The sequence below is a fragment of the Aquarana catesbeiana genome, linkage group LG01 (assembly GCF_042186555.1).
Source record: "Aquarana catesbeiana isolate 2022-GZ linkage group LG01, ASM4218655v1, whole genome shotgun sequence".
Taxonomy (NCBI): Eukaryota; Metazoa; Chordata; class Amphibia; order Anura; family Ranidae; genus Aquarana; species Aquarana catesbeiana.
Window position 1 is genome coordinate 697,762,185 of NC_133324.1, and position 23,081 is coordinate 697,785,265.

General features: G+C 44.1%; 1 protein-coding gene across 1 annotated transcript in view; it reads right to left on the reverse strand.

The window, feature by feature from the left end:
• Positions 1–23,081, reverse strand: part of SCLT1 (sodium channel and clathrin linker 1) — a 238,260-nt gene that overhangs the window by 101,598 nt on the left and 113,581 nt on the right. Inside the window, exons 10-12 of the mRNA XM_073603794.1 lie at positions 14,827–14,897; positions 14,384–14,474; positions 2,952–3,043 (exon numbers count right to left, since the gene is read on the reverse strand). Coding sequence (XP_073459895.1) covers positions 2,952–3,043; positions 14,384–14,474; positions 14,827–14,897 — 254 coding nt within the window. The remainder of the gene's footprint in view (positions 1–2,951; positions 3,044–14,383; positions 14,475–14,826; positions 14,898–23,081) is intronic.

Below are 23,081 nucleotides of genomic sequence, written 5' to 3' on the forward strand. Positions count from 1 at the left end.
TATAGGCTGTCTTTTGCCTCCAGCCGGAGCTCAGTACAGAGCCAGGGATGCCCTGTGTGCTGTGCCCGCTGAGACAAGGAGGCCGGGACACGGACAAGGTAAGAGAGCCAGCGACCGGGGAGGTTGGGGAGGTGTATGGTGCGCAGTGGTGGGCTGGAGTGACGGGGGGCATCTGTGGTCAGGTCCCGCCCCACCCCCCTGACCGATGGAGCACCAGCCGCCACTGAATATCTTTAATTTATTTTGAAGGAAACATAACACCACACAAGCAGGGTATTCCTTTTTTGCAGCATATCATGGCCTCAATTCTCTAAGTTATAATGATCATTATTTGCCATAACATTCGTTATTTTCAGCAGTGAGAAATGAAAATAATAGTTATGTGAATGAAAAAAGCAAACAGAGAAAATAATACAAACATTTTAGGTAAAGTAGAACTAAACGTTTTTTGCCTCCCAGGAGCTCCTTCCATAATGTTCAAGTATGTACAGCACAGATGCACATTATGGGCACACTTACCTTGTAAAGTGTCCACCTCCAGCATTGTGACTTCTGCACTCTGCCTCATTGCTCCATCACCTGCAAGTTCTCCCAGCCTTCTTCCAAATCCAGAGTCTTTAGACATCTTAATTGGCTACACTGGGATGATGTACAGTGCCTTGAAAAAGTATTCATAGCCCTTGAAATTTTCCACATTTTGTAATGTTACAACCAAAAACGTAAATGTATTTTATTGGGATTTTATGTGATAGACCAACACAAAGTGGCACATAACTGTGAAGTGGAAGGAAAATGATAAATGGTTTTCAACATTTTTTACAAATATCTGAAAAGTGTGGCGTGCATTTTTATTCAGCCCCCTTTACTCTGATACTCTTAACTAAAATCTAGTGGAATCAATTGCCTGCAAAAGTCACCTAATTAGTAAGTAGAGTCCACCCATGTATAATTTAATTTCATTATAAATACAGCTGTTCTGTGAGGTCCTCAGAGGTTTGTTAGAGAACCTTAGTGAACAAACGTCATCAAGAAGGCAGAGGAACACACCAGACAGGTCAGGGATAAAGTTGTGGAGAAGTTTAAAACAGGGTTAGGTTATAAAAAAATATCCCAAGCTATGAACATCTCACGAAGCACCGTTCAATCCATCATCTGAAAATGGAAAGAGTATGGCAAAACTGCAAACCTACCAAGATATGGTCGCCCACCTGAACTGACATGTCATGCAAGGAGAGCATTAATAAGAGAAACAGCCAAGAAGCTCAACTCTGGTAACTCTGGAGGAGCTCCAGAGATCCACAGCTCAGGTGTGAGAATCTGTCCAAGGGACAACAATTGGTCGTGCACTCCACAAATCTGGCCTTTATGGAAGAGTGGCAAGAAGAAAGCCATTGTTGAAAGAAAGCCATAAGAAGTCCATTTTGCACTTTGAGAGAAGCCATGTGGGGGACACAGCAAACGTGGAAGAAGGTGCTCTAGTCAGATGAGACCAAAAACTGAACTTTTTGGCCTAAAAGCAAAACACTATATGTGACGGAAAAGTAACACTGCACATCACCCTGAACATACCATCCTCACCGTGAAACATGGTGGTGGCAGCTTCACGTTGTGGGGATGCTTTTCTTTAGCAGGGACAGGGAAGCTGGTCAGAGTTGATGGGAAGATAGATGGGGCCAAATACAGGGCAATCTTAGAAGAAAACCTGATAGAATCTGCAAAAAAACTTGACTGGGGCAGAGGTTCACCTTCCAACAGGAAAACAACCCTAAACATACAGCCAGAGCTACAATGAAATGGTTTAGATCAAAGCATATTCATGTGTTAGAATGGCCCAGTCAAAGTCTAGACCTAAATCCAATTGAGAATCTGTGGCAAGACTTGAAAATTGCCGTTCAGACGCTCTCCATCCAATCTGACAGAGCTTGAGCTATTTTGCAAAGAATGGGCAAAAAATTTACTCTCTAGATGTGCAAAGCTGGTAAAGACATACCCAAAAAGACTTGCAGCTGTAATTGCAGCGAAAGGTGGTTCTACAAAGTATTAACTCAGGGGGGCTGAATAAAAATGCACGCCATACTTTTCAGATATTTATTTGTAAAAAAAATGTTGAAAACCATTTATAGTTTTTACTTCACTTCACTTCACAATTATGCGTCACTTTGTGTTGATCTATCACATAAAATCCCAATAATATACATTTATGTTTTTAGTTGTAACATGACAAAATGTGGAAAGTTTCAAGGGATATGAATACTTTTTCAAGGCACTTGTATAGGAAAGTTACTTTTCAGGCAGGGGAGAGGTTTTATGGAAGAAGGGACATACAGAGTACATACTTTTCCACCATAAATACTTGGGCCTACCATACATGGAGCAAATTTCTTTGATTCCCCCATCAACACAGACAGTGTTGATGTGGCAATCCCTCCTGCCGGGCCATTGTATTTTCCCGGTGGGGGCGGAGGAAGCCATCTCTGCCAGGAGAAGACAGTGGTTATTGGTTTCGGCTATAGCAGCCGCTAGTGATAATTGCAGGTAAAACTCAGCATGCTTGTTGTACCCAAGTTGATTGATCTATCAACTTGGTACATTCAGCCTGCCCATACACAGTTTGAATGTGTATGGCCTGCCTTACCTGCCCAGATATGTTTTACATGAACCCTTTAGTCTTGATTTAAATTAATTGTGCCTTATTTTCTGGAACAGTACTGGAGATCTTTAATATGCTATTCAGCATGAAAAATTTGTTTTTATTCTTAATTTTTCTTATTGAAATTAATTCTTATTCTTATCGCGGGCCTAGTGCTTTATCACCATTATGTTGCTATATATACTTTTTGTCCATACAGGATAAAACATAAAGCAATTACTCAAACCATGCAAATTAATTAATGCAGAGCTAGAGTCTGCATGGAAAGAATACCATTCATTTTCAGTATAACAGTAATTACCTGATTTCTAATTGTGTTACCGCAGTCTGGAGCTGTTGCACCCGTTTGTCTGATGAGTCTTCCTTGCCCCGGGCTGCCAACACCTCTTCTTCCTACAGAGCACACAGAATGGCTGCAAAATAACCCATTTGCAGTACTAACAAAAGCACCTGGATCTCTTTTTGCTCATAATGAGCTGGAGACATTGCAAAAACATCATTACATATACATTTTCATAGCTCAGAATGTTTACTTATTGATTTTTAGAAGTGTCTCAATTATGGCTTGAAGCATAAAGACGCACATAGACAAATCTCTTCCATTTTTGCTACCCCTTTGGGGGCTATTGCCAGCAGTGAAATATCCACTAGCTTATCAGTAATGAGCCAGGGCACATATTGGATCAAGATCATTCACACATATACCATTAAAGAGATATTTTTCCTGTGTGAAGTCCGATATGACAAAACAAAAAAGTAAAAGCATTTTATAGAAGAAAAATAAAATACCGTAATCACTTGGTATACTAAATAAAAGATGGTTAATCCATAAAAAACAAGTTGCATAAGTAAAGTTCTTTCCACCTAGAAACAAATTTCACATTTTAGGATTTTGCAGCAAGTGAGCACTCTATACCCTCAAAAAAAAAAAAAAAAAAGAAAGAAAATTAGCTTTACATAGACTTAAAAGTTTAGCAAGATATCACATGGAAGGTGTATGAAAAATAATTTGACTCCACATGGCAGTTTATGCAAGATCACATTATCCATCCCTTACTTCTCTGCATCCTTTTATTGCCACAGTTTGCAGTGATGAGATATGCAGGGATGACACAGTTTGTGTTAATTTAGTTTTGGGAAAATGTCCCTACGCGGGAAGCGTTTGGTCATCTAAAAGTCATATCTAACTTAAAGACCAATAAGGTAAATTAGTGTTTGTATGTCCTTCATTTCTTTTCAGCATTTGACACAAGGAAAATGGTTTCCTGTAAAAAAATATCTGAAATGATATAGGGGTTTCTTGAAGATCTGTTATCCAACTGAGTCTTTACAAAGAATAACTAGATCATAGTAGTAGGCAGTCTAGAGAGCATCTTGTGCCTTAGTCCGACTACAGACGGATCGATTTTCTTCCCTGCAACCATGGGTTGCAGGAAAGAGAATTGTTTGATTCCCCCATCACTGACTGTGGAAGGGGAATCCCTCCTGCAAAGCCATTGTGTTCTGGAGAAAACCGTGATTATTGCTAGTGGCTATAACAGCTGCTAGCAATAATTGCATGTAAAATCCAACAGGCTGATTGTACCCAAGTTGAATGATCGATCAACTTGGGTGCATTCAGCCTGCCCATACATGGTTCGAATCTCTGCCGGTTAAGCAGGATTCAAACTGTCTGTCTGGCTTTAGTTAGGTAATTCTCTTGGCTTTCGGAGTTCCCGCAAAATTTTTTTTTGTTTGTTTGGGAAGGGTTAAGTCACCAGCTCTCTGCTCACGGAGCACTGTGAGCTAAGCAATCAGGGGTGTTTGATCACTCAGTTCTCAGTCTTAGAGCCAGTGGGGGACAGATGCAGCAGCGGGCCGATGCTGCATCCATCTAGGTAAGTATTATTCCAACAAAAAGAAACTTCTCTTTTAATTCCTACTTTAGTCAGAAAATTAAGACCTGCTAGATCACTTAATGCTGGCCCCTTTTGCAGGTATAGTTATGTAAAACATTAAAAGTAAGTGTCAATACTGTTTAAAATCCAGTAACACTGGGGGGTTTATTTACTAAAGGCAAATACACTGTGTACTGCAAGTGTACTTGGAAGTACAGACGCCGTAGGTCTGAGGGGGACATGCAAGGAAAATAAAAAAAACAGCATTTTTGCTTGCACATGATTACATGATAGAAATCAGCAGAGCCTCCCCTCATTTCAGATCTTCTCCTCAGATCTACAGCGACTGCACTTCCAAGTGCACTTGTAGTGCACAGTGGATTTTCCTTTAGTAAATCGACCCCAGTGTCTCACCCTGCACATGCTCAGTTGCTCTCCATTTTTAGGCACTGCCTAGTTAGTAGAGGCCGATCTGCTGACAGCCTTAAAACGGAATGAAACCCTTCTATCCTTAAGATCCCTTTCACACTGGGGTGGTTTTCAGGTGCTTTAGCGCTGGAAAAAGCCTCTGCTAAGCGCCTGAAGACCGCCTCCCATTCATTCCAGTGTGACTTTTCACACTAGGGCGGTGCGCTTGCGGAACGTTCAGAAAAGTCCTGCAAGCAGCATCTTTGGGGCGGGCTGGGAGAACTGTATTTAGCGCTCCTAAAACGCCCTGCCCATTGGAATGAATGGGCAGCGCTTTCAAAGCACCTGATAAGCGATTTGAAAGCACCGCAAAATGGGAGTTAACACTTTTCTTTAGGTTAAAAGTGCCCTGCTAGCGGCCGAAAAGCAGCCCAAAAACGAGCGGTGCTTTAGCGCTAACGGCCATCGCTTTCAGTGTGAAAGCACTCTACCGCTAATGCCAGGCGCTTTCAGTGTGAAAGTAGCCTTATGCCCTGTACACACGGTTGGACATTGATCGGACATTCCGAGAACAAAATCCATGGATTTTTTCCGACGGATGTTGGCTCAAACTTGTCTTGCATACACACGGTCGGACAAAGTTGTCGGAAAATCTGATCGTTCTGAACGTGGTGACGTAAAACACGTACGAAACGGGGCAGAAGCCAATAGCTTTCGTCTCTTAATTTATTCTGAGCATGCGTGGTACTTTGTGCGTCGGATTTGTGTACACACGATCGGAATTTCCGACAACGGATTTTGTTGTCAGAAAATGTTATAGCAAGCTCTCAAAATTTGTGTGTCGGAAATTCCTATGGAAAATGTGTGATGGAGTCTACACACGGTTGGAATTTCAGACAAGGTCCTATCACACATTTTCCATCGGAAAATCCTATCGTGTGTACAAGGTATCAGAGTGGCGCTGGTTCTAGCTTTAACCCCCGCTAGGGGCCGAAGAATGGGTTAAACATGCGCCCATATTGCAGGTGCTTCGGCAGCGCTGTCCATTCATTTCAATGGGCAGGGCATTTAGGAAAGGGTGTACCCCCCAGAGATGCTGCTTGCAGGACTTTTTTTCCCGTCCCCCAAGCGCACCGCCTCAGTGTGAAAGCACTCAGGCTTTCACACTGGTGAGGCACGAGAGGCACTTTTCAGGTGATATTTTTTGCGCAAAAACACCTGAAAAGTGCCTCAGCGTGAAAGGGGGTCTTACAGCCAAGGAAGCTGCTTCTGTTTGCACTGCAACTGCCTTGGTGATAAGTTATGACACCAGCCATTTGACAGGCATGCAACTGTTTTTCGAAACTGCTAAATCGATGGGTTTAGTTCCACTTTATGATTTACTGCTGTTCAAGGAGCTCTGGGCTTCAACAAAATGGCTGCCTCCAGCAAGAAGAAACAGGAGTAATGATGGAGGCAACTTACAGCACTCACTAATTTTGATTGCATAATGTTTAATATGGAATGTATGTACTTTCATAAACAACATTATTTTCTATAAAGTTATGGGTCTATAAGTGTTATGGGTAAATTTCTGCTTGAAAGTAGGACTGATCCCTTGAATTTATCGGTTTCTCAAATCAGTTATGTTCAAGGCATGCCGTAAAAAAAAAACTATTTTCTTGTGGTGTCAACTGAACTGTGAAGTCCCATCCAGAATTAGGTCTGCTTCTCGAATGACCACCCTGATGACTGATGTAAGCCATGACTGTGGCATTATCTGACTGAAGCTGGGTGGTCCACCTCAGCAGGGATAGGCAAATAACCCTTTAAGTTCAAGTTTGTTTATGGTAAGGCTGGACTGCCCCAATGATCGTTTCCAAACTTATGAAACCTCCCCAGCCTGAGAGGATGACATCCATCATGAGAACTGTCTAGGTTAACAGGAGAAAGAACTTCCCAGATAACAGCACAGGGATGGTCAGCCACCAGGTTAGAGATATCCTTACCCTCAGGCATAGGCACATGGACCTGTCCAGAGACTGAGGGAGCTTGTCCCATGCAGTTGGCACATTGAGCTACAGAAGCCTAAAGTGAAACTGGGGAATCCACCATCTCAGATGAGGCCACCATGAGGCCCAATACCCTCATGCAAAATTGGTCCACTGGAAGCTTTTTGGAGTGTAGGGCCTGGACATGAGCTCACAAAGTCGACACCTTTTCCCAAGGAGAAACATCTAGGCTTGGGACATATCCATGACTAGGTCCAGGTACTCCAAGTGGTGGGTTGGATCCAACATAGACATCTGTAGATTGAGAATTCATCTGAAGCTCTAAAGAGTCTGTATTGTCTGCTACACATTAGCTGCCAGAGCGGCGTGAACCTTCAAGACAAGAAGATTGTCCAGATAGCTGATAATGCAGACTCCCTGAGTCCTTGCAGAAGGCGAGGAATGGGGCAAGCACCTTGGTGAAAAAAAAACGTGGGGTCATGGGTAGGCCAAAGGGAGGAGCCAAAAACTAGAAATGCTGCTCGGACATCTCAAATTGCTGATTTGGAGGGAGACTTCACTGTGAGGAGGATATAGCCTCAATCCTGGCCGGCTTGGACATGCAGGACTTGTGATGGGAATAAGTGGGGGACATGACTTTAAAGACTCGCATACATCAGATGTAGTCAGGTGCATTTTCAAAATGCAGCAAAAACGCAGTATAAATACATATGCAAAAAAAATAATATATTCCACTGGGCCTAGTTTACACTAATGCAAAAAAAAAAAAAAAAAAAAGTACAGCATGCTGGATTTTTCCATACCGGAATGCACTGAAAACAAGCGCACACAACTGTACATGATTGAGTGAAAATCTATGTAAATGCAACTTAGTAAAGAAAATAGATTGAAATAAATGATTTAAAAAAAAAAAAACATACTGCAACTGCACGGAAAATGTGCACAAATGCGCATGCAGAAATGCACAGTAAACACAGATTATGGTGTAAATGAGTCCTAAAAGCAGAAGTCTGGATCCCAAAAGCAGCAAACTTTGCCGTTGGAATCTTAGCTTTCTATCTACTAGGTATGTGAGTGCTTTTTCTGCTCATAACTTCCTTTAAAAAGATGTCTAGTGATTCTGTGAAGAATCATTTTCCTTCATACATAATCCTTTCTAAACGTTTCTTACAAACTATCTCCACAGACCAATTAAATAGCCAGAGGATCCTGCACATCTATACTGGCATGAGCACCAAGAGAAGCTTGATGCAGAAAGTTCACCAGACTGTCTACCCAGGAGTGCAAGGCCACTTCAGTTTTTGGAACACAGAAAAAGTGGGCATCAGGGTTGCCCTGGACTCACAGAATTTGGCAAACAGCGATAGACACCAGCAACAGTTGTATGGCTGAGCTTGACAGATCAAAAGAGGCTTTGAGGAGGGCCTTAAACATGAGGATTCACCACTGGCACTTTCCATTGTTTGTGGTAGGTCTCCTCTACTGGGTACTACTATGTGAAACCTCCTGGGAGGCCTGTACACTTTTTGTCTGACCATGGCCAGTCCTCAAACAGAACAGCCTGTACTAGTGGGTGAACTAAAAAGGACCTAGTAGGTTTCTTGGACTTGGGAAGAGATATCATACTGTCGACCTTAGGTCTAGTATCAAACAGGAGCCCACCACATCCACTAAAACCTTAATAGCCTCTCTCAGTTTAGGTGAGATTGAGAGGAAATGTCCATCCTCCCAGAAGTTTTCAGACTTCTAGGATTCACTCGCGCCCCCCCCCCCCCCTTCATTGGGAAGCAATGGCGCCGTTACACCTTGTGCATCCATCGTTTAATATTCGAATAGAGCTTTTCCCCTTCATGTTTGCCATAGTAGCCAAAAATATCCTCTGTGGTTAAAAAGGAGGAGTGCAGATCTTCTCACCCCATTCCCCTTCTGCCTGATGGCCACTGTGAGTGGGGAAAGAATTCCCTGAGGGGTTCTCATAACCCCCTAATCAGTGCAGTGACTGTTGCAGAGCAGAAAGGGTGCACTTGTCCTGTGACTGAAGGCTGCTCAATAACCCGGTGAAGGCTACAGTTCCCAAGGTGCTGCAGAGGGGAGTCAATTTTCAAGTGGTAATCATATTGCTGCACTGGCAATAATGCAGCCAGAGGGAGAAGGGTTCTTTTTATGTGAAGAAACAAATGTACTCTTCGGTCCAGTAATATCATTGCTATCAGAATTACAAGCTAGAAGCCTATGGACACAAAAATGGGTTTGCTGGATGTGGAAGGGGTTATCATACTTTGCCAGGGTCCTGAAGGATCTGACCTGAAGGTCAAGATCTATAGGAGCTATTCACCAGCATTGTACAATTAAGAAAATAACATTTCCTTTGTATATACCACTGAAATCAATCTGATGGAAAGGATTTTAAATATGCAATTTTTTTTAAACAAACCGTTTAAACTAGGAGCAGGAAATTGTTCCTTATTGAAAACCCCCCCCACAAATTTCAACATCATCAAAGCAGATCTAGTTGTAAGTCATGCACTCAAATTTTCAGATTATACAGATGATAAAGAAGAAAAGTGCAAAATGACTGCCTAAATGGACAGCTACAGGTGGGAACATCAGTGGTACTCCACACTAGGCCTGATTATCAGCATCTGTTGTATAAACGTAGAACTGTGGACAGGCTATAGGAATTCAGATATTTACATATTCCTAAGAAGGAGTATATGATTGGGACTGTGACGACATAAGGGGCGGGGTCACCGGGTGACATCACCCGGTGGCCACGCCCCATGCCTATATAATTGGTTGCGGACCTCGTTCATGGCATTACAGCGAGAGGGAGCGTCGTGTCAACATCTCTGGAAGAGAAGAGGGAAGAAGACGTCTCAGAAGACCGGGCTCCTCCACTAGCAAAAGAACGGCAAAAGAGCAGAAGATAGTGGACGAGCCCTGCAGAAGGAAGAAGGCACCGGAGAAGAACCAGAAAGCGCGGAGAGGACACCGTAGAGAGGGAGAAGAGGCCTGAGAGACCCCCGAAGTCGGCAGAAGACCCCTGGAGCTGCCTAATAAATTACTTTTAAAACCTGTGTAGTGTGTTTTTTTTATTGACACTTTTTTCCCCAGGTGAATGGGTAGGGGTACGATGTACCCCATACTCATTCACATAGGGTGGGGGGCCGGGATCTGGGGCCCCCTTATTAAAGGGGGCTCCCGGATTCCAATAAGCCCCCCAGCCCGCAGACCCCGACAACCAACGTCCAGGGTTGTCGGGAAGAGGCCCTTGTCCTCATCAACATGGGGACAAGGTGCTTTGGGGTGGGGGGGCCGCTGGGTGCCCCCCTTGCCTCCAAAGCACCAACCCCCCCATGTTGAGGGCATGCGGCCTGGTACGGTTAAGGAGGGGGTTGCACTCGCTCGTCCCCACCCCCTTTCTTGACCGACTGGGCTGCGTGCTCGGATAAGGGTCTCTCAGGGGGGACCCCCACGCCGTTTTTTCGGCATGGGGGGGTGTCCCTTAGAATCTATACCAGACTGAAGGGCCTAGTATGCTCTTGGAGGGGAACCTATGCCGGATTTTTATTTAAAATTTGGCGTGGAGTTCCCCCTCAAGATTCGTACCAAACAGTGCCTGGTATTGGCGGGTATCCAAGTCGGATCCCTGTGCTTGTCGCTCATTAGGAAAGGAAAAAACATGTTTCCTTTCCCGATCAGTGAGCCAGCTCGGTGCTGCTATCTGCAGCTGACACATTGCACAGCGATTACCTGCGGTTATGTGCGGATAGCTGCGCTAAATCGCTCCTGGACGCAGTCAATTCTATTTTTTCTATCCGCACAAAACCGGATGTTATCAAAACGCAGCTAAACGCAGTGTGTGAATGGGGTCATAGGAAATGGGGCCATTGTGTGCGTTTAGCTGCGGTAGAAAATGCAGCTAAAAGCACAATTCTATCCGTCCGTGTGAAAGGGGCCTAACAGCTTTAACTCTTCTGGGAAGGCTGTCCAGGAGTCTTATGCCCTGTACACACGAGCTGACTTTTTGACCAGACTGGCATGACAGACCGAATCTGTCGGACAAACCGACCGTGTGTGGGCTTCATCGGACTTCCGACGGACCTTTTCGGTCGAAAATCCGACTGACTTTAGATTTGAAACATGTTTCAAATCTTCCCGCCGGAACTCCGCCGGACCCAGTTTCTATCGGGAAGCCCGTTCGTCTGTATGCTGGTCCGACGGACCAAATACAACAAGGGCAGCTACAGCATCTGCCCGTGAGAATGTTTCCAGCACAATCCCATCACGCTGGTTCTCGGCGACAGGGCACTGTACATCTCCCGCTCGCTGCAATAGGAAAAACACATTTTCCTATTGCAGCGAGCGCAAGAAAGAGGCGACAATGTCCCTTTGGTCTGGTATGGATTTTAAGGGGAACCCCCTATGCCAAAAAAACGACATGGGGGTCCCCCCAAAATCCATACCAGACCCTTATCCGAGCACGCAGGCCGGCCGGTCAGGAAAGGGGGTGAGGACGAGTAAGCGCCCCCCCCCTCTCCTGAACTGTACCAGGCCGCATGCCCTCAACATGGGGGGGTGGGTGCTTTGGGGAAGGGGGGCGCCCAGATCCCGGCCCCCCTGACCTATGTGAATGAGTATGGGGTACATTGTACTGGGGAAAAAAGTGTCAATAAAAAAACACACTAGACAGGTTTTTAAAGTAATTTATTAGGAAGCTCCGGGGGTCTTCTTCCGACTTCTCCGCTCTCTCTGGCCTCTTCTCCCTGTGTCCGGTTCTTCTCCTGCTCTCCGGGAGCAGGAGAAGAACCTGTCTAGTGTGTTTTTTTTATTGACACTTTTTTCCCCAGGTGAATGGATAGGGGTACGATGTACCCCATACTCATTCACATAGGGCGAAGGGCCGGGATCTGGGCTCCCGGATTCCGATAAGCCCCCCGCCCGCAGACCCCGACAACCAACGGCCAGGGTTGTCGGGAAGAGGCCCTTGTCTTCATCAACATGGAGACAAGGTGCTTTGGGGTGGGGGGGCCGCAGGGGGCCCCCCTTCCCCAAAGCACCCACCCCCCCATGTTGAGGGCATGCGGCCTGGTACGGTTCAGGAGGGGGGGTGCTCGCTCGTCCCCACCCCCTTTCCTGACAGGCTGGGCTGCGTGCTCGGATAGGGGTCTGGTATGGATTTGGGGGGGAACCCCACGCCATTTTTTCGGCGTAGGTGTGTGTGAGAAATAACCTGCTAATATAACAATTTTGTGAAAAAAAAAAATCTTGATTTTGCAAAGAATTGTGGGAAAAAAATTACAACTTAAAAAAAACTCACTTATGCCTCTTTCTAAATACCTTTGAATGTCTACTTTCGAAAAAGGGGTCATTTGGGGGGTATTTGTACTTTCCTGGCTTGTAAGCCTCGGTTCACACTGGGACGACTTGTCAGGCGACCTAGGTCGCCTGACAAGTAGCGTCCCGTTCAGTACAATGGAACCGTTCTAATCGGAGCGACGCAAGTCGCTCCGACTTAGAAAAAGGTTCCTGTACGACTTTGGGGGCGACTTGGGGCGACTTGCATAGACTTCTATACAGAAGTCGTTTTGCAAGTCGCCCCGGCAGTCGTGTGCAGGTCGCCTCGGTGAGGCGGCCTGCAAGTCGTGCCGCCTCTGGTGTGAACCGAGGCTCAGGGTCTCAAGAAATGAGATAGGCTGTCAGTACTTCAGGTGTGATCAATTTTCAGTGATTGGCACCATAGCTTGTGGACTCTATAAACTTTCAAAAAGACCAAATAATATACACCGATTTGGGGTATTTTTACCAAAGATATGTAGCAGTATAAAATTTGTCCAAAATTTATGAAGAAAAATTATTAATTTGCAAAATTTTATAACAGAAACAAAGAAAAATGTTTTTTTGTTTTTTTTTTTTTTTTTACAGAATTTCCGGCCTGTTTTCGTTTATAGTGCCAAAAATAAAAAAAAACAGCGGTGACTAAATACCACCAAAAGAAAGCTCTATTTGTGTGAAAAAGAGGAAAAAAAATTCATATAGGTACAGTGTTGCATGACTGAGTAATTGTCATTCAAAGTGTGAGAGCACCAAAAGCTGAAAATTGGTCTGGTTAGGAAGGGGGTTTAAGTGCCCAGTGGTCAAGTGGTTAAAGTTCGTGCCATGGTCGCCTGTGAGAGTAAGCTTAAAAGAGGGCATATTCAGAGTATGAAATATGGGAAAAAATGGGGAATGGGTGGGAGGGAACCCGGAAATGCTAGCCGACGCGTATATAGTGGAAGAGGGGGGATTATAAGGCCCTGACTCCTCCTACAAATTCAGGATAACCAATGGCCAGCCTTCTAACATATTACTCCATTGGAGCTTGCTTCTTCAATTGTCCTCTAGCCATGGTGCTTGATGACCGTTCTCTCTATGCCTCCTCCTCAAAAGTGGCGATTTGAGGAGTGGCGTGGCTTTTCCTCCGTGTGTCCCTCTTGTGCTGGTTGTATGTGTGTCGCTCTAAGCGACTACACGTGGACTCAGAGTACAGAGGAGGAGCGTGCAAGTAACTGAAACACATATAGGATGCCATACATCCCGGCAGCACAGGGGGGCACAGAAAGAATAGGCATCAAGCAGCATGGCTATCTGAAAAAACAATCTCTGAAGAGGAAAACTCACAGGAGATGCAGTAAAGTCGAATGTCTGAATTTTGCTCTCCCCACCCCATACAGGTGCACCCACTTTGTGTTTACATTCGAAATAAGAAGGCTGGCAGACTGCCAACTCACTGGAGAAGATTAAAAGGATCAACTGGGAATAAAATGAAAATGAAAGTGAAAGTGATAGTTTTGTCAGACCTTTGGAGGATGAATGACTCCAAGGTGGCTGTGTCCTGACAAAATAGGCAACTCGGCAGAAAATCGAACCACGTCACTTCCGCTTTCTTTACACCAATAGTAATTGCTAATTTGGACGAATTGGTGTTTGGACACAACACCGGCTACCGAATACAGTCCGGTACAAGAAGATTTTGTTGTTTTCACAGCACAGCATCTAACGAGGACAAAATTGTCACTGCCCTGGAGGCGGCCATTTTCTTGCTTAGTTTCAGAGCCGAGTAACAATCTCCACTCATAATATCGTGCACTGGACTCTATTTGGTTGCCTGTGTTGTGTCCAAACAGCAATTTGTGAAAATAAACAGCAATTTGTAAAAATCTGCAATTCGTGATGGTTTGAGAAAAATGGAAGTGACGCAGGTTGCTCATTCTGCCAGGGTCGACATGTTGTCAGAACACCTGCAGCTATAGAGATCTGTGAGGGCTTGTTTTAATGCAATCTTATCCAGTGTCTAACAAAATGTAGGTAAAATTACACTTTATCAGTATTACCAGTTTATAACATACCATGACCACTCACCATATACAACTAATGAAAAAAACAAAACAAAAAAAAAAAACAGAAAGCCTGCTTACTCTTTTTTTCACTTGGTCCTCTAGAGTTCCTGTTATCTGAGTCAGTTCTTCAATCTTCATGGTTGCTACTTTTAAGTCCACTTTTGCTTGTCTGTCAATGAATCTTAGATTAAATAAATGAGCTACCGATACACATAAATGCAGTCAAAATGAAAAAAAAAAACCTCAAAATCACATCAATTTGTGAAATATATCTTTGTACATTACATCGCTGATGACAGACAACATAATGGTCATTAATAAAAGTTTGTAAAATGTTATTAGAATTTGCACACTACTTGGACTGCACATACTATGTTGTAGTCCTTGACACACCATTGCCTGTTGTCACACTGGTTATCAACACTCAATTTTACTGGATTACTTTGATGCCGATTTACAAAATACCACTTAAGAAATACAACTGTACATACAGTACACATAATAAAACACACAAGTGGTACCTGTGCTGCTTCTGCAGCTTGTCATTTTCTTTTTGCTGTTCATTCACGGTATGTAGAAACTGTTGGTTTGTCTGATAAAAGAAAACAAGAACGATTTTAGAATTTCAAGTTTTTAAAAAAACAAGTTTGTTTATGTTTATTTAGGACCATTTCATAGCAATTTAGTCTCTCAAACTAATTTCTGATTGGTTACTAAACTTCCTTTTCTATTTTGGGTCTAATTGAAGAATTGTCTTGCTATTCAGAGACATGGATTGTCAAATTTTTGTCTCATTTCCTAATGGTGCCTAGATTTGTGTGGGAAAATGCGCAGTACACACAGTAATCAACCAGAATCCATTGTACTTACCTGGCTTTAGTTAAAGTGTTACTAAACCCACAACAGTAAAATCAGTCTGTATATGCAGTAAAGCATACTTGTTATACTCACTGTGGAACCTATGGGGTTAATCCTCTGCATTGTGCAAAAAGGTTGTTTGATTCTGTCTTTTCTGATCCTCCCCTTCTTCTGCAGTCCCTAAACCATCTCCTGATAGAACAGAGCTTTGGGGGCAAGCTGGACATGCTCAGTTTGGTGTGTATTGCTAGAGAATTTTTTTTTTCTTAGAGTGCATGTGATCAGCACAGGGCCAATCAGCACTGTCCAGACAGAGGGTCAGGGGATCTGCAGCCTCATAGGACAATCAGGGGAGAATGAAAACTCCTCCTACAAGCTTTAACCAGACACTGATAGAAGTCACAAGACTGCTATATACTGCTGATGAGAAAAGGTATTTAGCAATTTATATTTACCGAAAGGATTGCATTTCCATGTTCTGTGTACTGCGGGAAACCAGATATAGTAAATGCAGGGTCCTGGGTTTAGTAACGCTTTAAGTGAATATTGCTTGGCTGTTATAGTTTACTTGTCCTGTTTAATAAACAAGACCATATCAAAAATGTAAAAAGACTGTCCATAGAAGGGGCTTAGGAGAGATATTAGAACAGCACATTATTTTTATAGGTAAGCACTGAAGGAACAAGGAAAAGACCTAAATTAGGCTACTGTTATTATGAATATGATAAAAATGCAACGTTCAGGCCTAATATAAAATAGGTAACACTAGCCACAAAATGTATAATACACTCAACATCATAAAAAGAACACTACCAGCACAAAGCACACATTAAAGCGGAGTTCCACCCAATTTTGAGAGGTAGTCTTAAATGAAAGACCACCTCTCCACCCCTCGTTTTATGATATTTAAAGAAAATGTTTTACTTTCTAACTTACCTTTTTTTTGGAAGTACTAAAAGTACTTCCGATCCAGCCGGGCCGCGGCCAAGGAAGTCACATGCGGCGAGCCCCCCGTTGTTTTCTGGGACATGTGTGTGTCCCAGAAGACAAGCTGGCCATTCACAAAGTGCCATGGGACTCGCGCATGCGCAGTTGGAAACCGGCAGTGAAGCCGCAAGGCTCCACTGCTGGTTTCCCTTAGTTAAAATGGCGGCGCCTGCACCCGATCCGATGGACGGCGGGCTCCCGGGAAAGGTAAATGTCCTTATTAAAAGTCAGCAGCTACAGTATTTGCAGCTGCTGACTTTTAAAAAAATATATATTTTCGGCTGGAACACCGCTTTAAGTAGATCTCACTTCAGAAAATTCCACAGTGCAGCACCAAGATTTAATTCACCATAGTCACACAGGTTTAAAAAAAAAAAATAAAAAATATTATTTATTTATATATATATATATATATATATATATATATATATATATATATATATATATATATATATATATATATATATAAAAATGTACTAGGGTAGCGTTATCTAAACACAAAAACTTTATTTGTTTTCATTTTGGATAGAGTAGAGGAGGGTTAAAAAACAATGTCAGTTTTTTTTTTTTAAAGACACAGATCTCCCTTTATGTCCTGTCCGGTAGGCTCAGTAGGAACTGGGAGAATATCTTTAAAATGTGAGCTAAATTGGCCCCCACGGGAACAAGTTTACCCATTGAAAGATTTCTACTTCATTCCTGTGGCAACTCAAACTTTTGGATTTGGGCAGACCATAAATTACTCAATTTTTTGGAAAATTGCTGGATTCCCCCTTCAATTCAGTCAGTGATTATGGGTGAATTCCTCCCGCAGCACTATTGCATTCTGCTGGCAAGGAACTTTCCCTACCAGCAGAACACAATAATTAGTGTTGCTGGCAGCACTCATTTTTCGTGAAAAACTCAACAGGCTGGTTGTACACAAGTTCGATAGATTGACTTGTGTATAACCAGGGTGCCCACACATGGATCAAAATTTGGCTGAATTTTGATTCATGTTTGGCCAGATTTACACTTTCTTTCTTTCCTGGTGACAAAGCTGATTAGGACAATTAAGCCTCATGCACACAGGGCTGCTTTTACCAGCGTCAGATGTTTTTTGTTTTTTATTGCAGTTTAAAAACGCCTCTCAATGTTATCCTATTTGTCAATGCACACATAGGCTTTTACGAGCTGTAAGTGGCATAGATGTTTTCAAACTGCATAAAGACCCCAGGGCCAGCACGTTCTGAAGAACAGCATTATAGCTGTAAAAATGTCTGACGTTGCTAAACGTGGCTTAACACTGGATACAAGCATTTTTTTTTTTTTGACATGCCAAAATCAATGGTTCCTTATGAGAGCCCTCTTTTTTTTTTTTTTTTTTTTTTTTTTTTTTTAACAACAAGGTTGGTCTTTATTGTAGAAGTCATCATATAACAAAGATTATACAGGAATCAAACTCTTACACACATTCATGGAGTTATCAGCTTGAGGTACATCAAAATATCTTAAACAGACATTATATCCATCCATTAAATTAAAAGTAGGATACATAGAACAGCATTGTTAACAGCACGTAAGCCATAGCTATGCTCTCAGGTAATAATGTCAGGTTTTCAAGGTGGTCCTATTCTGTATCGGGGGGGGGGGGGGGGGTCTCCTATTTCCTCCACTTCCCAGGGTGGTACACAACCAGTCCCGTGGCATTGATATTAGAATTGCTCAGTCCATGGTAGCCATATCCGTTCAAACTTCTTTGGGCACCCCCTGCTAGTGTATGTCATCTTATAAAGGGGTAGTATAGTGTTGATAGTGGAGTCCCATGCCTCCACTTTAGGAGGAGACGGTGACGCCCATTTCTTAAGGACCTCTTTCTTGGCATAGAACAACAACAATGAGATAAGTGTTTTCATATATTTAGGTCTCTGGTCATCCTCATGAATACCCAAAAGAGCCAACTCAGGTAATATTGGTAGCGTTAATTGTAAGCGGATATTAATGCTTTCAAAGATCGTTTCTCAAAATTGCACAATACGGGGACAGGTCCAGAACATATGCATGTACGTGCTATCAGGGGACTGACATCTGGGGCAGTTCGGCGACCCATCAGGGTAAATCTGGTGCAGTCTCTGAGGCATGTAGTAGACCCGGTGCATAAACTTAGTTTGCAGTAATTTATCCCTTGAAGAAATCACTAGCTTAGACCCATCCTCAAAGCACTCCTCCCAAGTCTCCCTATCCAAATCAGGGATATCAGCCTGCCACTTGCCCCAAAGGGCATTCATTTTGGGGGAATAACTTTCTAATAAGGCGAGATATAGGGTGGAGAGGGTCTTCTTGAGAGTCTCCTGTGCCAAAATTCCCTCAATGGGATCCGTTTTTAAGCTTACAGGGAAAGTGAATTGTGCCCTAGCTGCATGACTTAACTGATAATATCTAAATAACATTCCCTCGTGAAGTCCATATTTCTTTGCTAGCGCCTGAAATGATAACAGTGTACCTGAGTGAATAACATCTTGAAGGACCTTAATCCCAAAACGGGCCCATACTTGTGGGTCTGGTATTGTCCTAAAATGAGGAAGCGAAGGGTTTCCCCATAATGGAGAGAAGGGGGAGTACTGTCGAGGGCACAGGAATCTCTTCCTGGCTACTGCCCATACTTTAAGGGTCACCTTGGTGGGGCCTGGGAGTGAAGGGTATGCTGAGGGGCCTCTATATACTACATTCCCTAGCTCCTTGAGGGATCCTAAAATAGCAGCTTCCAGACACGTGGCAGCATTCGATCTAGATTGTTCAAACCACCATCTCACAGTGACTAGTACTGCAGCCCAATAATAGATCTGTAGATTAGGCAGTGCAAGACCCCCACAATGAACCGGAAGCTGTAGAGTCGATCTAGCTAATCTGGGGGAGGACCCTTTCCACAAAAATGAGCCAATGCATACATCTATGTCTTTAAAGAGTGACCCAGGGAGCCACATTGGACAGTTACGAAATACATAATTGAACCTGGGTAGATAGAGCATTTTTAATATGTTAATGCGCCCTAACAGATTAAGTGGTAAGTCCTTCCATTTAGAGCAATGCTCTTTTAGTCTTGTTATTATGGGTTGTATATTGAGGCGACGAAAGGCCTGGAGGTCCTTAGTTATCACAATCCCCAAATATTTGAACTCCTCCACCCATACCAACGGAGTTAATGGCACCATTGCCCTGGCTTGAGGGTCTATTGGGAAGAGAACCGATTTAGACCAATTAATTTTAATTCCCGAGAACCTCCCAAACCCGTCAAAGATCCTCAGTGCAGCTTGCAAAGAGGTCTCGGCGTCATGTAGATACAGTAATGCGTCATCCGCATATAAAGAAATTTTCTCCTCCAGAGGGCCAACCCTGAGTCCCCGTACCTCGTGTGAGTTCCGTATTAAAATAGCTAGTGGCTCTAGAGCCAGTGCAAATAGACTGGGCGACAGGGGGCAACCTTGCCTAGTGCCCCTCTGGAGAAGAAAATAGTCCGAGAGGGCATCATTTATGCGGATCCTCGCTCTAGGGGATTTATATAGTAAGCCTATCCAGTGAAGAAACTTAGGGCCAAAACCAAACCGCTTCATTATCTCCTCCAGGTACCCCCATTCCACGGAGTCAAAGGCTTTCTCCGCGTCTAGGGAAGCTATGACTCTAGTGCCTGCATTGTCATGATCAGTGTCAAGATTTAGAAAAAGCCTGCGTATATTGATATCGGTGCCTTTTCCCGGCATGAACCCCGTCTGGTCTAGATGGATTAAGCTTTCAATCACTGTTGCCAGCCTTAGAGCCAAAAGTTTGGCCAATATCTTGGCATCCGCATTTATCAGAGAAATGGGCCTATATGAGGCGCACTCCTCAGGGTCCTTACCGGGTTTGGGCACCAACACCACCACCGCTTCGTACATGGAATCAGGTAGTGATCCAAGAGTATGGTATTGTGAGAGGAGAGGGACTAGTCTGGGGGCCAACAGTTCCTGATTCTGTGAGTAAAACTCTATGGGTAGGCCATCTGGGCCTGGAGCCTTCCCCGCCTGCATACAGCCCATGGCCGTCTGGATCTCTTCCAATGTTATATCTGCCTCTAGAGCTTTGCGTTGGTCTACGTCAAGTTCGGGTAGAGGAATGTGATCCAAGTAGTCAGAGAGGTCAGGGGCTGCATAATTCACTCTAGTGGAATATAGTTCTTGGTAGAATTGAAAAAATCTATTACTAATTGTCGCTGGGGTAGTATGGTACCGTCTGTCTCTTATCCTACCTACATGAGTTGTTGCATATTGTCCTTTTGCCAACCAGGCCAAAAGCCTGCCGTTTTTATCCCCATACTCAAATACCCTCTGGGCGCAAGCCATCATAGACTTCTTCGTGAGGTCTACTCTCAACAGCGATAGTTCCCTGAGGGTGTATTGCCATGATATATAGTTATCTGAAGTCGGGGTATCAACGTATATTTGCTCCCGTTCCTGGGCCTGTTCTTCTAGTTGCCTCAGAGACTGCGCAGACACCCTTTTCCTATGAGCAATTTTCCTAATATACTCCCCTCTCACCCATGCCTTAAAGGCATCCCAAGTTATGAGTGGGCTAGTGGAATCCTCATTACTCAGCCAGAAATTACATAATGCCTCCGGCATCTCCTCCTGGATCTCTGTGTCCATAATCCAGTATTTGGATAGTCTCCACAGCCTCGGACCCCCAGGTGGCACCGCCCGGACCGTCACCAGCAGTGGAGCATGATCTGAAACGCCGCGGGAGAGGATCTCAGTGGACACCGTCTCCCGCAGCATGCCAGACGAGGCAAAAGCCATATCAATCCGGGACAACGTCCTGAAGGTACTGGATAAGCAGGTGAACTGAGCGTCCGAGGGGTGGAAGTGACGTCAGAGATCCGTCAGATGAAATGAGGATGTCCACTGCGACAAAACTGAATTAGTGGAAGAAGAGGGCCGAAGCCTATCTCTTTCATTGGACATGACTAAATTGAAGTCTCCCACAATGAGCACCTTACTGACATCATATTGTATTACTGTGTGCATCAGAGTGTGAAGTAGGGTTATATCTGAGGGAGGAGGTAAGTATATACCTACAATTATATATAGGGAGTCCGCAATCAACGCATGCATTAAAACATATCTACCTCCAGGGTCAGTCTTGACCGCCACTAGCTGAAAAGGGAGGGATCTATGTATTAGAATACTCACACCCCTGGCGTAGTTTGAATAGGAGGCATGATAGTGTGCAGAAACCCAGGCTCTTTTCAACCCCAATATCTTAGTACCTATTAAGTGGGTCTCTTGCAAAATGCAAATGTGGGGATTATGCTGTCTTATATATTTATGTACCAGTGACCTCTTTATTGCTGAGTTGAGACCCCTGACATTCCATGACATCACTGTAAAATTAGCCATATTTCTTACACATCCATAAATGGAGGATATCTCTATACCGAAGCATGCTGGTCCCCTTCGGGTGTGCGCAATCTCCAGCCGCCATCTGCTCCTCAACGCCCACCAACTTGTAAAGGCCTGGCTGCCACGCATCCCCAGACGACCCCCCACTAAGCAAAACAGTAGCAACATAGAGACCAACCATGTACAACTGTAACCTTAAATTTAACATATAAACCATTGTTTGGATAGCAACGGCCATCCAACTCCCCCCCCCCACCCCGTGCACCCTCAAACAGTAAGAGGCACATGAGCCCAAACCAATATTGAACAGTTCCCAACAGATAGCTTTGGTATCGGGGACGTGATCCCGATAAAGGACACTGCAGAGTTACTACTCTATATCCACCAGAAAAATTGAAAAAAAAAAAAAAAACAAAATTAAAAATTAAAAAAAAAAAAATTATATATCAGATATAGAGGAGAAACAATTGGGAAAACAAAAAACTTGTTCAGCAAACAAGGGTAGTGTTTTGTCCCTGTGTCCTTCTCTGAACTGAGTTACTGGAATTAATGAATGATGTTGGGTTTAACAGTACAGTCAGACAGTTAAGATATCCGCGATTGGATTACAATAGGGCGTAAGCGCCCAACATTGAAGCTTCATTGCACGGCACAGTGTAAGAATGGGCACCGGTCAGGAGAAGCTTAGGAGAGGCAGTTCATCGCCCAGCCACATCCGGGGAAATCTGGGTTCCAAACTCAGGTGTAGTCCAAACCAGGCCTCGGTTCTTTCCCACCCGGTGCCAATTGATTATTTACGCTCTCAGCCATACAAAACAGGAAAAAATAAAACTAATGAAAATTAAAGCTAGACTACTGACCAAGGCAAAAAGTGTGTTTCAAGGCAGGAAACAGAAGCACCTAGGGAGGCAGTGTCTCGATCCATGCACCGGCTTCCTTAGGATTAGTGAAGATCTTTACCATCTCTCCATCGACTACACACAGTTTAGCAGGAAACAAAATACTGTAACGGATCCCCTTGACACGAAGAGCTGCTTTCACAGCATCGAAGGACCGACGCTGCCTCTGTGTCTCCATTGTGTAGTCAGGGAACAGCATGAGCTTCATGTTGCGGTAGGGAATATCACCTGCTGCTCGGGCCGCTCTCAGGAGTTCATCCCTGTCTCTAAAATTTAGCAACCGCAGGATGAACGTACAGGGGGGTGCTCCTTCCGGCCCCGGCCTCGGCGGTATGCGGTGAGCCCTTTCCACCGTAAAGTTGGATGATAGGTGCGCCGCAGGGAGGATCGATCGCAGGAGGTCTTCTGTAAAGACAGTGGGGTTGTGCCCCTCAACTCCCTCAGGGAGCCCCACGATGCGGAGGTTGTTCCTTCTGCTCCGATTCTCGGTGTCCTCCGCCCGATATTCCAAGGCCTTCACCTTCATCTGTAGTGCTCTAATGGAAGCCTCGTGTCCAGCCACAGTGTCTTCCGTGTCACCAACCCGCTGCTCCACCACTGTTATTCTAGATCGGATTTTAT